This window comes from Gossypium hirsutum, chromosome D11 (genome assembly GCF_007990345.1).
Source record: "Gossypium hirsutum isolate 1008001.06 chromosome D11, Gossypium_hirsutum_v2.1, whole genome shotgun sequence".
In the NCBI taxonomy this organism is placed as follows: domain Eukaryota; kingdom Viridiplantae; phylum Streptophyta; class Magnoliopsida; order Malvales; family Malvaceae; genus Gossypium; species Gossypium hirsutum.
In genome coordinates this window covers 6,288,537-6,308,467 of record NC_053447.1, presented here as the reverse complement: position 1 = coordinate 6,308,467, position 19,931 = coordinate 6,288,537, and the positions used below count along the sequence as shown (strand labels likewise).

The window sequence follows — 19,931 nt, the reverse complement described above, 5'->3', positions numbered from 1 at the left end:
TGGAAATCTGAGAAGGAAGAGTCTAAATTAGGACTTTCTTTTTTGGATTTTGTTGTCAAAAACATTGATTGAACAAAATGAAAAGATGATAGGTTGGTGGCAAGGCTTAGATGAACAAGCAATCAATAATCACCAAGCAATAAAAAGGGGTTTTCTTGGAGAAGAGAATCATTCATTCGTGCATATGCATTTGGTATGACACCCTGAGGTTGGTATAAAATACCAAAGAGTTTCACATTCTGTATCCTTGAATTGCGATAGGAGAGGATTGAGAAAAGACCAGATTTTTCTACCATTGGGTTACAGCGGGAGAAAGATGGTACAAATTTTGCATCCTAGTAGATTGAACTTTGAAGTTTACAGTGGGGGCAATCTGATCAAGTGTTTCTTTGGAGATGCCAGCCAAGAAGAAGATGTTGTAGCACGTCAGTGATAAAATCTTAATAAACTTTGAGTAATGACAACCTAAGCGGGATCATCCTCGAAAAAATAATATTCTACATTCATTCAAATGTCATTCATACACATCTAGTTAGGAGCATTTGATTCATCCTGATCATGACATCCTAATCACTAGGCATAATTAGGTTCATAAATTGAATTATACAAGTCATGTTCCCTAGAGAACAAGCCGGTGAGACCTCAGCCTTATCTCCCTGAGTAGCAGTGGAGTAGGTTGAAAATAGCAGATCTTGTCTTCTTGTATTGGCAGCAAAGTAGATCGAAGACCTCAGCCTTATCTCCCTCAGCAGTAGACCTGTCCATGGGTCGGGCGGCCCGGCCCAGCCCGACGGCCCGCCCAAAATATGGGAGGATTCGGGTAAAAATATATGCCCGAAATATGGGCTTGGGCAAAAAAACGATGCCCGTTTAAAAAATAGGCCGGGCTCGGGCTCAACTTTTTTGGCCCGGGCTCGGCCTGAATATAATAAATATATATTTTTTATTTTTATTTTTTAATTTTAAAATACATTAAAAATATTTTTTTTATTTTTAAAATATTTTTTTTGTGTTTATTAAAAACCGGGCAGGGCTTATTATTTTTTCCCGAGCCGGGCCCGGGCCTAAGAGTTGGGCCCATATTTTGGGCCGGGCTGGGCTCGGGCCTAAGAGTCGGGTCAAAATTTTTTTCTGGGCCCAGCCCGAACCCGGCCCATGGACAGGTCTACTGAGCAGCAGTGGAGTAGGTTAAAAATAGCAGATCTTGTCTTCCTGTATTGGCAGCGAAGTAGATTGAAGATACCAGCCTTGTCTCCCTGAGCAGCAGTGGAGTAGGTTGAAAATAGCAGATCTTGCCTTCCTGTACTGGCAGCGAAGCAAATCGAAGACACCAGTCTTATCACCTTGACGTTACAAATTAAAGCTAAAGATAGCGAATCTTGTGTCCCTGGCGTTGCAGCGGAGCAAATTAAAGCTGAGGGCAGTGAATCTTATCTCCTTGGTGTTAAGACTTGGATTAGCTGAAGTGGAGCGGATTGAATCTGTGGGCAACGAATCCTATCTCTTTGGCATTACAGTTAAATAGATTGAAGCTACAACGGCGAATCTTACTTCTCTGGCGATGTAGTGGAACAGATTGAGGCTACGACGGCGAATCTTGTTCCCCCAACATTGCAGTTAAATAGATTGAAGCTACAACGGCGAATCTTACTTCCTTGGCGGTGTAGTGGAACAGATTAAAGCTACGACGACGAATCTTGTTTCCCTGACATTGCAGTTAAATAGATTGAAGTCACAACGGCGAATCTTACTTCCCTGGCGGTGCAGTGGAATAGATTGAAGCTATGACAGCGAATCTTGTTTCCCCGACATTGCAGTTAAACAGATGGAAGAAACCAATCCTATCTCTCTGATGTTGCAGTGGAGCGGATTAAAATTACAGATTTTATCTCTATGAATTGCAGTAGAGCAAATATTATCAAACTTCAGTGGAACAAGTTGAAGCTACAAGTCTTATCTTCTTTAAGTTGCAGAGGAGCTGACTGAAGATAGCAAATGTTCCCCCGAAGAATTAGAAACCCTATTTTTTTAAATGTTACGGTGGAGATTGAAGCACCAGTTCCTATACCTCTGAAGATGCAGTAGGAAGGAATGAGGCTATTTGAAGAAGAAGAAGAAGAGCACCAAGGTCCAACACGACCCGGCAAAATTGGCCAATTTAAAGTCTTTACTTCGTTCCTGTTACACGTCAACAAGCAAAGAAGGGCAGATGTAATGCCCAATTTTTGCCCGGGCCCGTACATAAATAAATAAAACTAAATACCAAATTCAATTAAAACCAAATTTTAAAAGTCCAAATTACATTAACCCAAAATTGCAGACCCAATGACCTAGTACAAATGGCCCAAATACTTAGCCCAAACAGCAGAAACCCTAGCCCAATAGGCCCACAACATGTTTTCCGCAAATGAGGCAGAAACCTTAGGGCGTGCCGCACGACTCCCTCGCACGGCTCCGCGAACATCACAGCACGTCGCCCTCACACCATGCACGATCTTCCAGCAACAAACCACAAACTGCAGGCACGTTAGCATAATAGAAAGATGACAAAGTGATAAAAGGGTTTTTCTTTTTTGTAAAGGGGAGGCAAATTGAATCAAAAAGGAAGAAAGAAATTAGTGTAAACAAAAATACAAAGATCTGAGAAAATAAAAAGCAAAAAGAATTTGAAGGTGATTTGGTTTTTTTCTTTCCTCTTCGAGTTTTCTTCTCCGATTTTTATCCATGTTTTTTTTAAAAAGAAAAAATAATAAAAAGGAAAAAGCGCTTTACCTGGTGCTGAGCGCCGGTCGTGGTGGCTTCATGGTGGGCATGACAGCGGCGGCACGGAGGTGCTAAGGTCAAAACCCTAGCAGAGAAAACCCCCTCCCCTCTGCTTTGCTTTCTAAAAATGAAATAAAAATGTTTTTTCAGGAAATTTTGGTTTTAATAATATAAGCAAAACGGCGCCGTTTGGTGATGGTAGGATCTGCGCGTTGACCCGACCCGCAAGCAAGGTTTGCGCGTTCTTGCCCTAAATGGGAAATTTGCGCAATTGGTCCCCTTGTTTTTCGCAATCAAATTTTTTATTTCTTTTAAATTTAGCTAAATGTTTTATTTTTGTTTCAATTCGATCTGTACTAAACGTAGCGTTCAGGAAGGCGGGATTAATTTCTCTTTTGGTCCTCCACTATTATTCGCGTGTTCCATTTGGTCCATTTCCGTTTTATTTACTTTATATTTTCCCCTTAAATTGTTGTTTTAATTGCAAATTAGTCATTTCTTTATATTATTTTTAATTAAATTAATTGGTTTAATATTAATCTACTATATTTTTTATATAATCTACTATTTTTTATATATGCATATATAATTTACATTGAATTATGTTTACTTTATATCTATTATTGTTTTCATATTATAATAATTATTAATTGTGAGTTTTCTTTTAAATGTATATATATATTAAAATCTTTTTTATATACATAATTTATATTAAACTATTTTGATTGTACATACATACGTACATAATCTATTGTTAGTTTCGTATTATTATATAGATATTTTATCTCTTTCAAATATTTTAACATCTTTAACTTATTTCAACTCATTTCAATATTGTTAATTTATTTAAATTTATTTTAATATTTATATTTATATATTATATTTATTTCTTAAATCATATTTAAATTTGTATATTTCGTTAGTGTTTATATAAAATTGCTTGATTTTAGTTAGTTTTCTCTTATTAGCCAATGTGGGTATTTACATGAGATTATTGTTGCTATGTGTATTACTTGCTTGTATATAACTTCCGCTCATTTGATTAATGTGTGATTTATTTACAAGTTATCCTTTTGCGTTGCATATTGTCATTTAATCACCTTACTTTTTTTCATTCAAGGATTTATAAAATAAGGCAATACTCGGTATCTTAGATTTTCAAAGAGAATTGTGCCCTAACTTACTGGGCTTCAATTTTCCTCGTTGAATTTAAGTACCCGGGTATCATTTTTTTCAATCCAAATGTAAAAATTTCAAATCAAAGCTTATCTTGAGAATTCGAAATGTTATATTCTAACTCACTGGGCCTGACATTTTGTTATCTCGAGACGAGATTTTTGATAAAAGCAAATTCATGTGTTGTCATAGGAACTTCAAAGAATCATGCCCTAACTTATGGGGTTTCGATTTCTTCATTGAAGCAAGATGGCTAAATTTTTTAGTTTTCAAAATAATAAATTTCAATAAAGATTTTAAAAGGGGAATCGCACTTTAACCTTTTTCGACATTCAACCTCAAGACGTTAAATAATCAATTAGGTACCAATTTTGGACATTAAGAGGGTGCTAACCCTTCCTCGTATGTAATTGACTCACGAACTCATTTTTCTGAAATTCGTAGACCAAAATTGTTTTCAAGGTAATCCGATCACACTTCAATAAAAGATCGGTGGCGACTCCAATTTTCATTTTTAAGTCGATGACCAAATTTTTGTTTTCAAAAAATGGTTTCGACAATATATTATCAAATAATATATCAAATGATGGGGTTGTAAAGTTGAATGCAAGGTAAGTTGTTGTTGGAGGGGTGGCATACAAGTAAGATGGGCAATGAATCGCTGGATATAATCGGTATTTGAGTTTATGCTCAGTCTTTGATGTTGAACTGTAGGGAATTTTAGATGGCTTAACATTTGTTTAAAAGGAGGGATATAAGAAGATTTTCATTCACACAAACAATTTGGAGGTAATCAAAATTTTTCAAGGCATCCATATAATTGAGTTAACTTCGATCTTGGTTAAAAGAATCCATATAATCTTACAAGTTATAGAACAATGGGAAATCAAGCATATACACCAAGAGAGAAATCAAATTGCGGATAATCTTGCAAAAATAGCTTGAAAGAGAAATTCAACTCTTCAAGTATTTCCAAAAATTCCATAAAAGATGGTAGTGATTACTAGAATTTCAATTTTTTGATTATGACTCTTTAATATGAGTTGTTTGTCTTTTTCACCAAAAAAAAAAATCAAATGTAACATAAAACTAAATCTAAATCGTATTCGGAGATTAAACTTAAAATAATTCAAACTTGAAAAGATTTAAACTTGAAACAACTTGACATGAACAGCTTGATTGCCACCTCTAATTAACTATATAGTTTTTCGAAAAATAAATATTAGATCATATTTGAATGAAAATTATATTAGGGAGAGATGATAGAGCATTTAATTGACGATGAGGTAATTTTATTATATTTATAATTTAAATTTAAATTTTTATTTACTCTTTTTAATAATTTAAATTAACCAAAATTTAAGAATAGAATTTATATTATTTGTTTGAATATAATTTAAATTGGAATTTTCATTCGTTTGAATATAATTTAATTGTAATTTGTATAGGAATTTAAATTTGTTTAATACATATTATTTTCTGTATAACACAGTTACATGATATAATCTCAATAGCTATTTCACTTAGGAATAGAAAGTATTATTTTATTAATATCAAAATTATGCATCAATTTTAATTTATCTAATGTGCAAATTGATACATGAAGTTTGATTTTGTGCAATTATATACATTGAACTTTAATTTTGATTCAAATGTACACATAAAACTTTGATTTTGATCAACATTTAATGAAATGAATACATCAATTTATTTTTATATATATTGGATAAATATAATTATTTGTGTATGTAATACACAAACGTAAAATGATAGTATATCGATAATTATGTTAGTTATTTATGAAAATTGAATCAAATTAACATGTTGTATAAAACTGTACAAAATCAAAATTACATTGCACATTGAACTAAAGTTCTTATGTAATTTTGGTATCTATCCGTAATTTAAACTATTGAAATTTATAGATAAATAATATCATATTATAAAATATTTAATTGTTTTTTATTAGATGAATTAAAAATAATTAATCATGTATTTTTTTATATAATCACAAATATGTTGAAAGGTAAATTTATAATCCATTCAATAAATAGAACGATACGATTTAGAGAAAAAATAGCAAACACTCATCATAGATGGTTAAAGACAAGCGCCACCAACACAATAAAGGCTTTAGCCTCAGCATTAATAGAACATTATGACACGTTGACAATTGGCTTTATCACAACTGAAGCACGACATATATGGAGTGATTGCAAACACTTAATATGATAAGGAAATCAACCCTGAATGGTTCAAAGTGACGAACAAAAATCGAGCATTCGCCAAACTAGAGAGGACGATAACAAAATCGTCCCTAAAATCACTTGTAAAACTAAGATTACATGCATAAGTAAAACTAAAAAACGTGCTACAAGAGCATACAAAAAATTCTAAAACTGAAGACTTGTTAAACAATAGAAAAACAAACAATATATATATATATAAAAAACTTAAGACAACACTGGTTGAAATTGACACTTGAAATCATTTATTATTTTAAAATACTCTCAAAACAGAAATATGTTAAGAAGTTGATGAAGAGCCACCCACTTTCCAAGAAAAACTACTGGTGGCCGATGGAATTTTAACGAATGACAGGCACCGTCTTCTGTCCATCACAACTTGTGACGACAATAAAGATACACGCAAAATAGATTTACAAACTTAAAAGAGATAAAACATGTGTTGTGGCTGAGAAGAAAGAAGAAAGAAAAGGTTGATGGGAGAGGAAAAATGCGGAGGATGGGTAGCTCAAAGATCTTAAAGAACAAAAAAGATAATTTTTTAGAGTTTTTTCAGTTCATTAAAAGTGTATATTTAAATGATAGGTATTGTTATGAATAAAATGAAATAAAACATATAGTTAATTAAATAAAAATAAATAATCATGTAAACATACGTTCTGTTAAAAACGTGTTGGCAGTAATGGAATTGAGTGAGGATGTTGGGTTTTCTTCAATTACTTCCTCTCCTTTCTCTTAATATTGAATAATTATTTAATATGCAAATAGATTTAGAATTGGAACAAGATAATTTATGAAGTGGAATAATCCAAATTATGAACTAATTAAATTGGTAATAGCTTAAAGATCCAAATATTTTAATTACATATGGATCTCGAATTTAGATACTCAAAACCTTAAATTTTTGTCATGTGTTTTTAGATTTTTTTCAAAAATTTAAAATTTAGTCCATATGTTTTTATTTTTTAAGAATTTAGTCCTTTTTATTTTTTTAGATTGTAAAATTTAAGTTTAACTATTTACACAGTGAATATTTTTTGGGTGACATTTTAAAATAATGTAAATAAAAAAAGACATGGTAATTAATCGGAAATTCAAAAATAAAAAGGTAAAAGGAATTGTGGTGAATCAGGAAATAGTAATTTCATTTGGAAAACAAGAAAAGTGGTGTGATGCGGGGCTAGTGCAGGGTAAATTTATTGAGTGGAACAAATAATTTGATATTTAAATATATATATATTGAAAGGATCCTAAGATAGAATTTTAAAAAAGAAATCATGAACACCTCAAAATTAATCACAAAAGATCCGGGGATGGTAACAAAAGACAGTGGAGCTGTTTAAGCAGAAACCCAGCCAAAAGAAAATGCGCGCTCTAAAACCAGCAGGTAACCAAGTGGCGCAAGTTTTATTCAAACCAACAACCTTTATACACCTTAACCACATAATTAAGCTCCTAAAAGTTTCAGCTGATACAAACAACTTAATATTAGCCAAAATAATCCATTCCCTTTTACTAGTAACCAATCAAACCTCCACTCGATCTAACAGATACCCATTAAACTCCTTAATCAATGTCTACGCCAAAAGTAACCAAATTTCGGTTGCCCAGAAAGTGTTCGATAGAATGCCTGAGAGAAACTTGGTTTCTTGGTGTTCCCTTATGGCAGGATATTTGCAAACCGGGTTTTCATTGCAAGTGTTAAAGTTGTTCAAAGATATGACTTTGGTGGATAGTTTGAGGCCTAATGAGTATATTTTCGCGGTTGTTTTTTCAGCTTGTTCTGACGGTGGGAAGGCTTTAGAGGGTAGACAGTGTCACGGTTATGTGGTCAAGTCCGGGTTGGTTTTTCATCAATATGTTAAGAATGCATTGATAAATATGTATTCAAAGTTTTCTGATGTTAAAGGAGCTATGAGGGTTTTTAGTTTAGTGCCTGGTTATGATGTTTATTCATATAATTTAGTTCTAAATGGACTCGTGCAACAAGGGTTCTCGAATGAAGCAATTCAAGTTTTGGAAAGGCTGATGGGAGAGAGTGTAGAGTGGGATAGTGTAACTTATGTTACTGTCTTTGGACTTTGTGCTTGTCTTAAGGATTTAAAGTTGGGCTTGCAAGTGCATTGTAGGATTTTGACAAGTGATGTGGAGTTGGATGTTTTTGTTAATAGTGCAATCATTAATATGTATGGGAAATGCGGCAAGGTTATCAATGCCAGGAAAACTTTTGATTGGCTCCAAGTTAAAAATGTAGTTGTATGGACTGGAATCATGGCTGCATACTTTCAAAATGGATGCTTTGAGGAAGCACTAAATCTGTTTTCTGAGATGAAAATTGGTGATGTTTCACCTAATGGGTTTACTTTTGCGGTTATGTTAAACTCTACTGCAGGATTGTCCGCACTAAGACATGGAAACGTACTATATGGAGAAATTGTAAAGTCAGGTTTTAAGGACCATGTTATCGTTGGAAATGCTTTGATCAACATGTATGCGAAGTGTGGTGACATTGAAGCAGCAAGTAAAGTTTTTTTAGATATGATGTATCGAGACTGCATTACTTGGAATGCCATGATATGCGGGTATTCTCATCATGGGCTAGGAAAGGAGGCTATGGCTTTGTTTAATGACTTGTTGGCTGCAGGAGAATGTCCTAACTATGTTACCTTTGTGGGGGTTCTTTCTGCTTGTAGCCATCTTGGTCTAGTAAAAGAAGGTTTATACTACTTGAACCAATTCATGAGACAGGTTGGAGTAGAACCCGGGTTGGAGCACTACACCTGTGTTGTTGGGCTGCTGAGCAAGGCTGGACTTCTTGATGAGGCTGAGAAACTTTTGAGGTCTATACCAGTAGAATTGGATGTCATTGCTTGGCGTACATTGCTCAGTGCCTGTCATGTACATCGGAATTATGGTTTTGGGAGGCGTATAGCAGAATTTGTGTTAGAGATGGACCCTAATGATGTGGGAACATATACACTATTATCTAATATTTATGCAAAGGCAAAGAGGTGGGATGGAGTAGTGAAGATCCGAAAATTGATGAGAGAGAGAAATATCAAGAAAGAACCTGGTGTAAGCTGGATAGAGATAAGAAATGTTACCCATGTTTTTGTTTCGGATGACTGTCAACACCCAGAGTCAACTCAAATTTATGAGAAAGTAAAAGAACTTTTAGCCAGGATTAAGCCACTGGGATATATACCAGATGTTACTGCAGTGTTGCATGACGTGGAGGAAGAGCAGAAGGAAGACTATCTTAGTTATCACAGCGAGAAACTGGCCATTGCATATGGACTCATGCATGCTCCCTTAGAGGCACCTATTCGTGTGTTTAAAAACCTTAGAATGTGTGAAGATTGCCACTCAGCTGCAAAACTTATTTCTAAGCTCACAAACAGTATGATCATCGTGAGAGATGCAAATCGCTTCCACAGTTTTCAAAATGGATGCTGTTCGTGTGCAGATTACTGGTAATAGATTCACTGACCATTACTCTTGGATGGATGGAGAACAAAATTTGTATGTCCTATAGCTTACAGGACAAAGACTCCACTCCTATCTCCAAGACAGCCAGGGATCGTTGACTCTCATTCTTTTTACCTGGATCCCTGTAAGTATCTCAATGGATGATCTTAAAACTGTTTTAGAGCATGCCTTTATTATAATTTATAATTAACTAACTTATGAATAGATTTATTTTCTTTAGGTCATTGATTCCAATGTCAGGCTTTATATCCAGTTAACTAATGCCCCAGTCCTACCTGTGCGGTTATATCTTTAAGGCCATGGTCCTCTTAGCTGACGTTCAAGTACATGTATGAATCCAAGAATCAACAATTATTCCCATATTTCAGGAACAAGAGATCGAAAATCGGCCTTTTACCATATGCCAAACTAAGTGAGATGCAAAGTGTTCCTTCCTCTGACGGATTTCAATTCTTGCTTCTGGAAACAAATTTATTCTCTAAACTTTTTAGAACCTTCATCTGTTGGCTTCCTTTTCATGGTCACTTATAGTTGCTTTCTGTAGAAAGAATGAATTCAGAGCTTTTTTTTTTTTTTTTGTATATACTCATTACTCAACATCTTTCTACTTTTCATTTTTTAAAGTATTCATGTTTGATAAATATTTACATATGATATAAGTATAGAATTTTTCAAGTACTCTTCAAATACATGAGATTTTGATTCGGGATATTTGTTTCACTTGTCAGTCTAAAAATTCATAAGCACAATTGAAACCAAAAGAAATGAAAAATGAAAAAAATCAAATAAACCACATAGCAAGAAATGTAAGTAAAATAATCAGTGTATCTGAATATTATTATACTGATTCAGCAAAAACTGTGCTCTATGAATTTTACAAATTCCTGAAAATCTATTCTTCCATCTCTATTTTCATCGAAGTTTTCGATCATTTTGTTGCAATTATCCACTTTTAAACCTTCCTTCAAACCCAAAATACAGAGAACTCTCTGCAACTCTTGTGCATCAATAAACCCATCTCTGTTCACATCAAAGACATCAAAAGCCTCCTTCAACTCTTTCAAGCTTGGCTCTTCTTCCTCAAACAGCCTGGAAAGCTCATCAGAACCATAGGATTCCTGTAGCTCCTCACTTTCTAGGCTGCAAAAAATTCCCAGATTTCCCATAAACTTCTCCACATCTTTTCTGCAAACTATCGCACAACCTTCCTTATTATTATTAAATGAAGCCTCTTTGCTTGGACACTCATAATTCTGGGTTTTCTCCCGACTTGAGGATGATGTCTTTGAGCTGCCATGTTTGGATTGTGGGAAAGACCAATAATATCTGGAGATGAAACTCCTAAACCTGTCATGACATGTCAAGCTAAGAAACAACAAGATCATACTGATATCAATCAATGGAAAAAGGGTATAGTTTGAGTTTAGTGATGATGTCTCCATTATGTAAGAGTAAGACCAAAAAACTAAAACTATTTTGATTTACAAATATGTAAAAGAAAGTGTAAAAAGAATGAATGAATTTTGATGAAATGGTGAGGTTGGGAACGGGGTATTTGAAGGCACAGAGATGGTAGACCTGGTCAAGTTTTCAAAGGGCGGTTAAGAGAAGGGGAAGTTGCCTATGGTGCAACCAAGAGACCACCTAGGAAACTTGGTATGGGGTTCGGCCTTGGCTACCTTTTTGTCGTGTCATTTATTTTACATGGAATGTGTGTCGTTTCTTGCTTGGAACCTGCAGCCGGCTATGTTGTTGGAAAAGGGCTTTGTGAATGGACTTTTTGTTTGTTTATTTAGGATAATCAAATTTCTTGGAAGTGATTATGAAATATTGTAGGCGGTTTATTACTTTTTCCCTTTTCCACTACCCATTGACTTGTTCTGGGATTATTATTTTACAGTGAAATCATATTTACAATTTTTTTTAAAATTTTAAAATTGATAGCTAGGAACCATGTCAACGCCCCTTTCCTGGCCCTTCATTGGGGCTGGTTACTCTAATTTTAAAATTTTATAAAATTTCTAATTTAACTATGTTCAAAAGAAAATAGTAAGAGATTTGAATCACGGTTCACACAATAGTGTGCAAAGAACTCTAAAGAAAAATTTATAATATTTTTAGTAAAGTAGTCAAGTAGAAAGAGAGAGAGGTCCTTTCTCAAGAATAGAGAAGGGCCTTGGCACGTTTATGGCACAAGTCTCATTATGGTTGACCACTTGAGAAGCATGGTAGCCTTCTAAATAGGCAATGATGGGATGGAGATCTGATAGATGAGGCTCCACGTGTGAGCCATGTAAGAGAAAACTCTCAACACCTATCATTGATGAAGTTGATCAAAGGAGTTTTCATGTGTTACGCATGTGAGTTCTCAAAGTTTTACCCTGACAAAGTGTTGCTCTTGACGAGATCAAGGTGCTTGAGGTTGTTGTAAGTCGACATTGTGGTGGAAAAGCCTAGATGGCGAGGCATCTAGAACAATTGCCTCCCCCTCGAGTTGAGGTGAGGTTATAAAGTGACATTCCAACGTGTAAAAGTGGTAGCACATATGCCCATTAATATCATTTAAGGCTTGGATTTAAACCCTAGGTCCAATGACAAATGGACATCAGTTTTGATTCAACAAGATATAAAACTTCGACTCTAAATGTAGATACTTCAAAGATTTTTTTAAATGTTTCCTCGACAAATTTATAAATCTATTAATGGATAAAATCGAAACGGAAAGAAATAAAAATTTTAACATGATGATTAGAGGAAAATGTAATATACAAAATAAATTATTTGCTTGCGCTGTTGGTATATGCAAATATTGAGTCCGAGCGACTAATAAGAAATAAATAAAAGAAGTTAGGCCGTGGAGTGAAAGTGGGAGATAATTTTATAACCTATTCTTCCAATCTTTTTGGTCTTATGGATCGTCTATAAATATTTATAAGATAATTTAAAATATTGTACTACTGTTAATTTCTTTTCATTTATATTATTTAAATTTTAAGTGATATAATCGTATGTTTTAAATTCTAATCTTCACATCATTTATTTCTCTTTTCAAGTCTAAAGTTATATGGTAACACTAAATTTCAAAGCATTCTTTCATTGCCAAACTGTAGTTTTATAAATTTGTCTGTTCAATATTTGAGGAATACAAATTTAAACCAAAAAAATTATGTCGCTTCAGTTTCCCTTCAAGTGAGATCTATTTTCTAATGCTATTATGTAATTTATTTACATAAAAATTGAATATATGATAACATAATATAAACATCAAAAATATATTATAACTGTTTAAAATTTTAAAATATATAATTGTTAAATATTATATAAAAAAATTCATTCAGTAATTATTTATGAAAATTTTAGTTAAACCATTAAATTTTAATGCTAAAATTAATCACTAAATGAACTTATATATATATATATAAATAAATTTTAAAGTTTACATTTTATCTAAACTTGGCTGGACCGAGGAATGAAGGGCTCTAATCTCATAGTTAAACTATCTTTGTGATGTCAACGGTTGTTCAACAGTGACATCTCTTAGACAGAATTCAAACAAATCAGGAGTAACAATTGCAATTACAAGTCAATAGATTATTGGGTTCTTGCAATCAAGCACTCAACATACATAACATTTACTGTAATAAAAGACCAAGGTGTCATTTTCATGTAACATAGGAAGTGGAAATCCATAGATTTTACAATACATACATTGTCTAATCCTAAGTTGTAAAACCATCTCAATAGTTTGCTTCTGCAATACATTCAAACATACATAATAAAGGCTAAGGTTGTGGTTGGGGAGGAGGGCCGAATATGTAACTACTTCTGGGGTTCGTATTGGGCCCTGGCTCTTTATAATCCATGATTTCAATCATCTCCCTTCCTCTCTCTGCAAATTCCTGCTTCCCATACATTTATAAAAATAGACAAGAAAAAGAAAACCCAATTTTAGCTCCTGAAATTGAAAATAAAAGACTAGGTAAAATCAAAGGAAATAGAGAAAAACCAACCTCCAATTGAACATTGTATTCTCGAAACTCAACATGATTCTCCATCCATTTCCCACTCAATCCTAAGCATCGAAAAACAAAACAAAGCGTAAATATAGATAAGAAGAGCAAGAAAACAAAGCAGCAGCAGCAAACATGAAATAAAAACAAAGTAATATCTTGAGAGAAGGAGAGAATGAAAAGCATTGAAAGAAGTAGTAGTTTGAGAAACCAAGAACCACCCATTATTCCTTTACAGTCCTGAGGAATGGCTACTTCCCAGATTTTATAAACACGCTGTTGAATGACTGCTTCTACGAAGCTGCTAAGCTTCTTCAGATCCAATGAAATCAAGGCCTTTAAATGCTTTTTATTGTCAGACACGGTGTAATTCATTTACTTTCCAAATCTATATTAATGTAAAAAAAAAAAAAGAGTGTGTTTCGGCCATTCGGGCTCCCATTGTTCCACAAAGACATTGAAATGAGATTTCCTTTTCAAATTTTAGTTTGCTATGTTGGATTAAATGCGATGAGAAGTTGTTAAATTGATTAGCTATGATACGTAGATGATAGTAAAAAAACAACTCATTGGTATGTATGAATAAAGTCTAATCTAGTTTTACTTCCATGAGATCTTAAATTACATAATATAATATAAATTATCAGGTGTGTTTAGTTTGCACACGTGAAAACCCAACATGTGAAGTCCAATAGAAGTGGCACATTCTCCCATTCAATATTATAGAGCCCCCAAAATTTTAAGTTAAAACTTATGAACAGGAGTTAAAATGTGGCAGCGCTTTACAAAACTTAACCATCTTTTTATTTCATCTAATTTATCTGATACTAAATCTGCATTTAGATAGTACTCTGACATATTAAGATCTTTAGATTTGTTTAATATTCAAATTTATTAAATTAATTGTTAAATATAAAATTTCAAATCAAATAAGATTTAATATGTTATAAGACATCGAATTCGAGTTTATATATAAATATTTGAACATTCCGTAATCTTAGATATGCTTATGGGCCTATTCAAGTTGAGTTTAGGCCAAACCTATGCATAGTTATTAAAGTTCAATCTAGCTCCAAATATGAATTTTAAATTTTGATTAATTTTTTTTATTTAAAAACATAATCGTTTTTTTAATTAATATTTATTAATTATATGTGTACTTATTTTATTAAAATTTTCAACATATAAAACTTAACTTACTTTTTAATATTTGCATTATAATATAATACGTCTTATTTTTCTTGTAAATTACCTAATAAAAAAATAATATATTATAAATTTGAAAATAGATCAAGTCAGGTCAAATTAAGTTTAGGTCGAGTCCATGCATGGTATAAATGTCACATGTAGTGACAAGTTCGGCTTGATCTAAAATATTTGCTTCAAATTTTAAGTCCGCTCAAATTCTTTTTCCTTTTATTGACTTTTAAATATATACAACTTAACATATATATATTTTAAAATATTTGCATTGTAGATTTGTAGTATAATATATTTAGTTTTTCTTATGATAAAAATCAAATATTATACATAACATAAATGAAAAATATTATAAATTTGAAAATAGATTAAGTCAAGCCGGGCTTAGGCTTTTTATATCAAAGCTTGAATCCAGGGTTTTTTACAAAAATATTATAAAAAATAAAAATTAACAAAAATATTATATTTTTTTTATTTACCAAAATATTATTATTTTTTGATTATTTACAAAAATATACACAAAAAAAAATCTGCAAATGCCTGCAAAAAGCTGACACCAGCCTGATCAGGCCAATCACATTGGCGGCACCAAAGGTGCCAAAGAGATTGGTGGCACCAATGGCACCAATGGTGCCAAAGGACTAAAATTGGGCTAATTGTCTTCTAAGTCCTCCTTATTTATTATTTTCTTTTTATTCTCCTTTAACTCATTTTTTTATTTAATAACTCTATTTTAATTTAATAAACTATTCTCATTTAATAAGTCTATTTTAATTTAATAAACTATTAAGTAATACTTAATTTTTTTAAATTAAAATAGAGTTATTAAATGAGAGAATTCTAATTAAGTGACCATTTGCAGTTTCAAGGACTTGACATGCAAATTTACCATTTTGAATTTTGAAAGTGAATTGCTGCTGCCCGCACTAAAATTAAAATGTGGCTAATTGCCTTCTAAGCCCTCCTTAGAATTCTAATTAAGTAATAACTCTATTTTAATTTAATAAACTATTCTCATTTAATAACTCTATTTTAATTTAATAAACTATTCTCATTTAATAACTAAAATAGAGTTATTAAATGAGAATAGTTTATTAAATTAAAATAGAGTTATTAAATAAAAAAATGAGTTGAAGGGGAATAAAAAGAAAATAATAAATAAGGAGGGCTTAGAAGGCAATTAGCCCAATTTCAATTTTAGTGCGCACAGCAGCAATTTACTTTCAAAATTCAAAATAGTAAATTTGCATGTCAAGTCCTTAAAACTGCAAATGGTCACTTAATTAGAATTCTCTCATTTAATAACTCTATTTTAATTTAAAAAAATTAAGTATTACGTAATAGTTTATTAAATTAAAATAGAGTTATTAAATAAAAAAATGAGTTGAATGGGAATAAAAAGAAAATAATAAATAAGGAGGGCTTAGAAGGTAATTAGCCACATTTTAATTTTAGTGCGCACAGCAGCAATTCACTTTCAAAATTCAAAATAGTAAATTTGCATATCAAGTCCTTAAAAATGCAAATGGTCACTTAATTAGAATTCTCTCATTTAATAACTTTATTTTAATTTAAATACTTAATAGTTTATTAAATTAAAATAGAGTTATTAAATGAGAATAGTTTATTAAATTAAAATAGAGTTATTAAATAAAAAAATGAGTTGAAGGAGAATAAAAAGAAAATAATAAATAAGGAAGGCTTAGAAGATAATTAGCCCAATTTTAGTCATTTGGCACCATTGGTGCCGCCAATCACTTTGGCACCATTGGTGCCACTAATCTCTTTGGCACCTTTGGTGCCGCCAATGTGATTGGCCTGATCAGGCTGGTGTCAGCTTTTTGCAGGTTTTTTTTTGTTCTTTTTGGTATATTTTCGTAAATAATAAAAAAATGTTATAACATTTTGATAATTTTTTATTTTTGTTATAATATTTTAGTAAATATCCCCTTGAATCCATCCATATTTTAACTAGACTTTTTTTTTCCATCAAGTCCACTTTTAAGGTTTAGTATTTTTGCTTAAAATCTTTTTAAATTTTGACTTCAGTAGTCATGTTGATCTATGAATAAGTTTATATACAGACACTACATACATTAAAATCAAAGCACTTTCGAATAATACCTAAGATTATATGCATATGGAAATTATCTAAATTTGAACAGCTATTATTATTAAGTTAGGTTTCATCCCACTAATTCAGGGATGGATAGGTAGACAAGTGGGGCATGTGGAAACCTTTGCTTAAGAAAGCGTGATAGAAACTCAGAGACTTTTAGTCCCAGGATAAGGAAGAAAAAGAAAAGACTTAAAACCATTAGGAGTACAGGAAGGTTGATCAATTAAAAGCAGAAAATTCAATAAGTTGAAACATAGAAAAGGACTAGGAAGGTAGGTGCTGAGTATCAGATGAAAAATAAGCATGGTTCATTTTCTAAAGGTTGGAAAACTTTTCCAGTTTAGATAGGTCTGGTCCAATTTGGGCTTTTGTAGAAAATATATCATAGAAGTGAAATAGTAGCGGACATTTTCATCCCTTGAGTGCTATTAAAATATCCAAATAATTTAACAAGTATACTCAATTGAATAGAAATTGGGTTCTGTCAGAGTGTTCATAAGCAAAATATATATTATTTTTTTAGATTTGCATGAAGATCGTGAGTCCTGTTACAGTAACTTTCCTAATGTTGGTGTTCTTAGAATCTTTTAAACTAAGTTTTTGCGGCAGAAACCACAACGTGACTTGTATTCAAAGCGAAAGGCAAGCTCTTTTGAGGTTCAAGCAGCATCTCAAAGATCCTTCAAATCGATTATCCAGTTGGACCAAAAATGGAGATTGTTGCAGATGGGATGGAATTATATGCAGCAATGTGAGTGGCCATCTTATTGAGCTCCACCTTGGAAGTTCCCGCGGTACCAGAAAGTTGGGAGGTAAGTTGAATCCAGCTCTGCTAGATTTGAACCATTTAACTTACTTGGACCTAAGCGACAATGATTTCAGACAAACTGAAATTCCAACCTGGTTTTGGAACATGTCTTCCAATCTGTCCTACTTCAACATCTCTCGAAATCAGTTCCAAGGCAACATTCCTGATCTACTCACAATGACTCAACCTTCTGTCTTGATAGATCTCAGTTGTAATAACTTTACAGGTTCACTTCCTCTTCTCTCCTCCAACGTGACCGCCATAGATTTTTCTTTCAATTCCCTGTCAGGATCAATGTCGCATTTCTTGTGCCACAAGCTGAATGAGCCAATGAAATTGGAAATTCTAAATCTCGGTCATAATCTCCTATCAGGTAAAATACCTGAATGCTGGAAGAAGTGGTCAAGATTAGTAGGGATCAAACTTTGTGACAACAATTTTAGTGGCAAGATTCCAGGGTCCATGGGAGCTTTAACTTTGCTTCAATCTTTACACGTTCGAAACAACTCTGTTGTTGGTGAAATACCCTCATCTTTAAGACATTGCGGTGAATTGGTTACTGTTGATTTTGGTTATAATCAACTCTCTGGAGATATTCCAGGGTGGATTGGAGAGAGGTTACCAAAGTTGATAATCTTAAGCCTTCACTCAAACAAGTTTACAGGTACCCTACCTGAAGAACTTTGTGCCCTATCCTATCTGCAAATCCTAGACCTTGCCCACAACAATTTGGTAAGTGAGATACCCAGCTGTATCAACAATCTCAGTGCTATGAACTCGGGAAATAATTCAGATGACAAAATATTTTATAGAACCTCAAAAGGAAGCTTTTTTGAGGATATTTTAGTTGTGATGAAAGGAAGGGTTGTGAACTATGACACTACTCTTAAATTGGTTAAAACAATGGACCTTTCAGACAATAACTTATCTGGTGAAATCCCTGAGGAGGTGACAAGTCTTGCAGGCCTGCAATCATTGAATTTCTCACATAGTCATTTAGTTGGAAGGATCCCTTATAACATAGGAGCAATGACATCATTGGAATGTTTTGATTTGTCAACAAACAATCTTTCTGGTGAAATCCCTCTAACAATCTCAGACCTCTCTTTCTTGAGTCACCTCAACTTGTCCTACAACAAGTTTACTGGAAAAATCCCCACAGGAACTCAGCTGCAAAGCTTGAATGCTGACAGCTTTTATGGCACCAAGCTTTTTGGGCCACCACTAAGTGAGAGTTCCACTGATGTGAGGTTCGGCACCGGCGGTGTACTGAAAAATCGAGAGGATCAACACCAAGTTGACTGGTTCTTTCTAACCGTAGAATTGGGATTTTTGTCAGGCTTCTTTGGTACAGTGTTCTTATTAATGTTGTGCAAGTCAGGGAGATTAGTGCATCTTCAATATGTGGATGAGACAGGGCATAGCTTAGGTCGCATTATTAGAAAATATATTGTAAAGTAGTAATAGAACGTATAACTAGTTCTGATTGGTCAACATTTTGAGAATTTACTTTATATGTGACCTTCAGAGATTGTTGAAAGTTTTGGAGTGAACAGAACCAAGAATTTGTACTCTGGAATTGTCTGTGTTCCTTTTTTTTTTTTTTTTGCTTAGCGGCTTGTTGCCATCGGTCGTACTTGTTTTCCCTTCATTCATATTTTCATTCATTCTATTTTCAAAGAAAAGGGCACAAATGTTAGCCACGGCCACCTCTATGTGACGTAATAAAAATATAAAATTATAAGAGCATGGAACTTGAATGAATGAGGAACTATTGCAGTATGTGGGGAATTAAGTAGTTCTTTGTAGGGAGAATTTATCAACAACGTATTTGATTCTTTATTAGCCCCTCTACATTTTCCCCAAATATTTGCAAACTAAGGGCTTGTAGAGAATTCCCCCAACAAACAGCAATTAATGTATCATATCTGCTATCAGAAATTGAAGGACTCCTTCAAAAACTTTCCTGTTTCGTGAAGACCAGATACCAACTTCAGACCTCTCACAACAAAAGCTTAAAAAGTTATTTAAAGTCGGATGGTGTCATTGAGCAATTCAGAAGAAAACTTGGTTAGATATGAAACTTTCAATAATAAGCTCCTTCATTTCTTGGTTGGCTA

The 19,931-nt window shown here is 33.0% G+C and overlaps 4 protein-coding genes across 5 annotated transcripts; 2 read left to right on the top strand and 2 right to left on the bottom strand.

Annotated features, from left to right (window-relative positions):
• The first annotated feature begins 7,430 nt into the window (after window positions 1-7,430).
• On the top strand, window positions 7,431-10,406 carry LOC107911811 (pentatricopeptide repeat-containing protein At5g39680). Of its 2 annotated transcripts, none has more exons than XM_016839748.2 (2): window positions 7,431-9,798; window positions 9,880-10,406. In XM_016839748.2, exon 1 carries the CDS (start codon window positions 7,551-7,553, stop codon window positions 9,660-9,662), a length of 2,112 nt encoding a protein of 703 aa, XP_016695237.2. In that variant the 5' UTR covers window positions 7,431-7,550; the 3' UTR covers window positions 9,663-9,798; window positions 9,880-10,406. The 2 variants fall into 2 exon arrangements, with proteins under 2 accessions (XP_016695237.2, XP_016695236.2); XM_016839747.2 differs by having other exon boundaries at window positions 9,895-10,402.
• Window positions 10,407-10,481: 75 nt separating this feature from the next.
• On the bottom strand, window positions 10,482-11,232 carry LOC107911812 (probable calcium-binding protein CML46). Its single transcript, XM_016839750.2, has one exon. The coding sequence runs from the start codon at window positions 11,114-11,116 to the stop codon at window positions 10,523-10,525; it is 594 nt and encodes a 197-aa protein (XP_016695239.1). The 5' UTR covers window positions 11,117-11,232; the 3' UTR covers window positions 10,482-10,522.
• A 2,006-nt stretch (window positions 11,233-13,238) lies between these two features.
• Window positions 13,239-14,059, bottom strand: LOC107911230 (uncharacterized). The gene is made up of 2 exons (XM_016839105.2): window positions 13,685-14,059; window positions 13,239-13,573 (listed from the first exon to the last, which is right to left on the bottom strand). The coding sequence occupies exons 1-2, from the start codon at window positions 14,057-14,059 to the stop codon at window positions 13,457-13,459; spliced, it is 492 nt and encodes a 163-aa protein (XP_016694594.1). The 3' UTR covers window positions 13,239-13,456.
• A 3,473-nt stretch (window positions 14,060-17,532) lies between these two features.
• On the top strand, window positions 17,533-19,272 carry LOC107910867 (receptor-like protein EIX2). Its single transcript, XM_016838793.2, has one exon. It carries the CDS (start codon window positions 17,533-17,535, stop codon window positions 19,270-19,272), a length of 1,740 nt encoding a protein of 579 aa, XP_016694282.2.
• The last annotated feature ends 659 nt before the right edge of the window (window positions 19,273-19,931 follow it).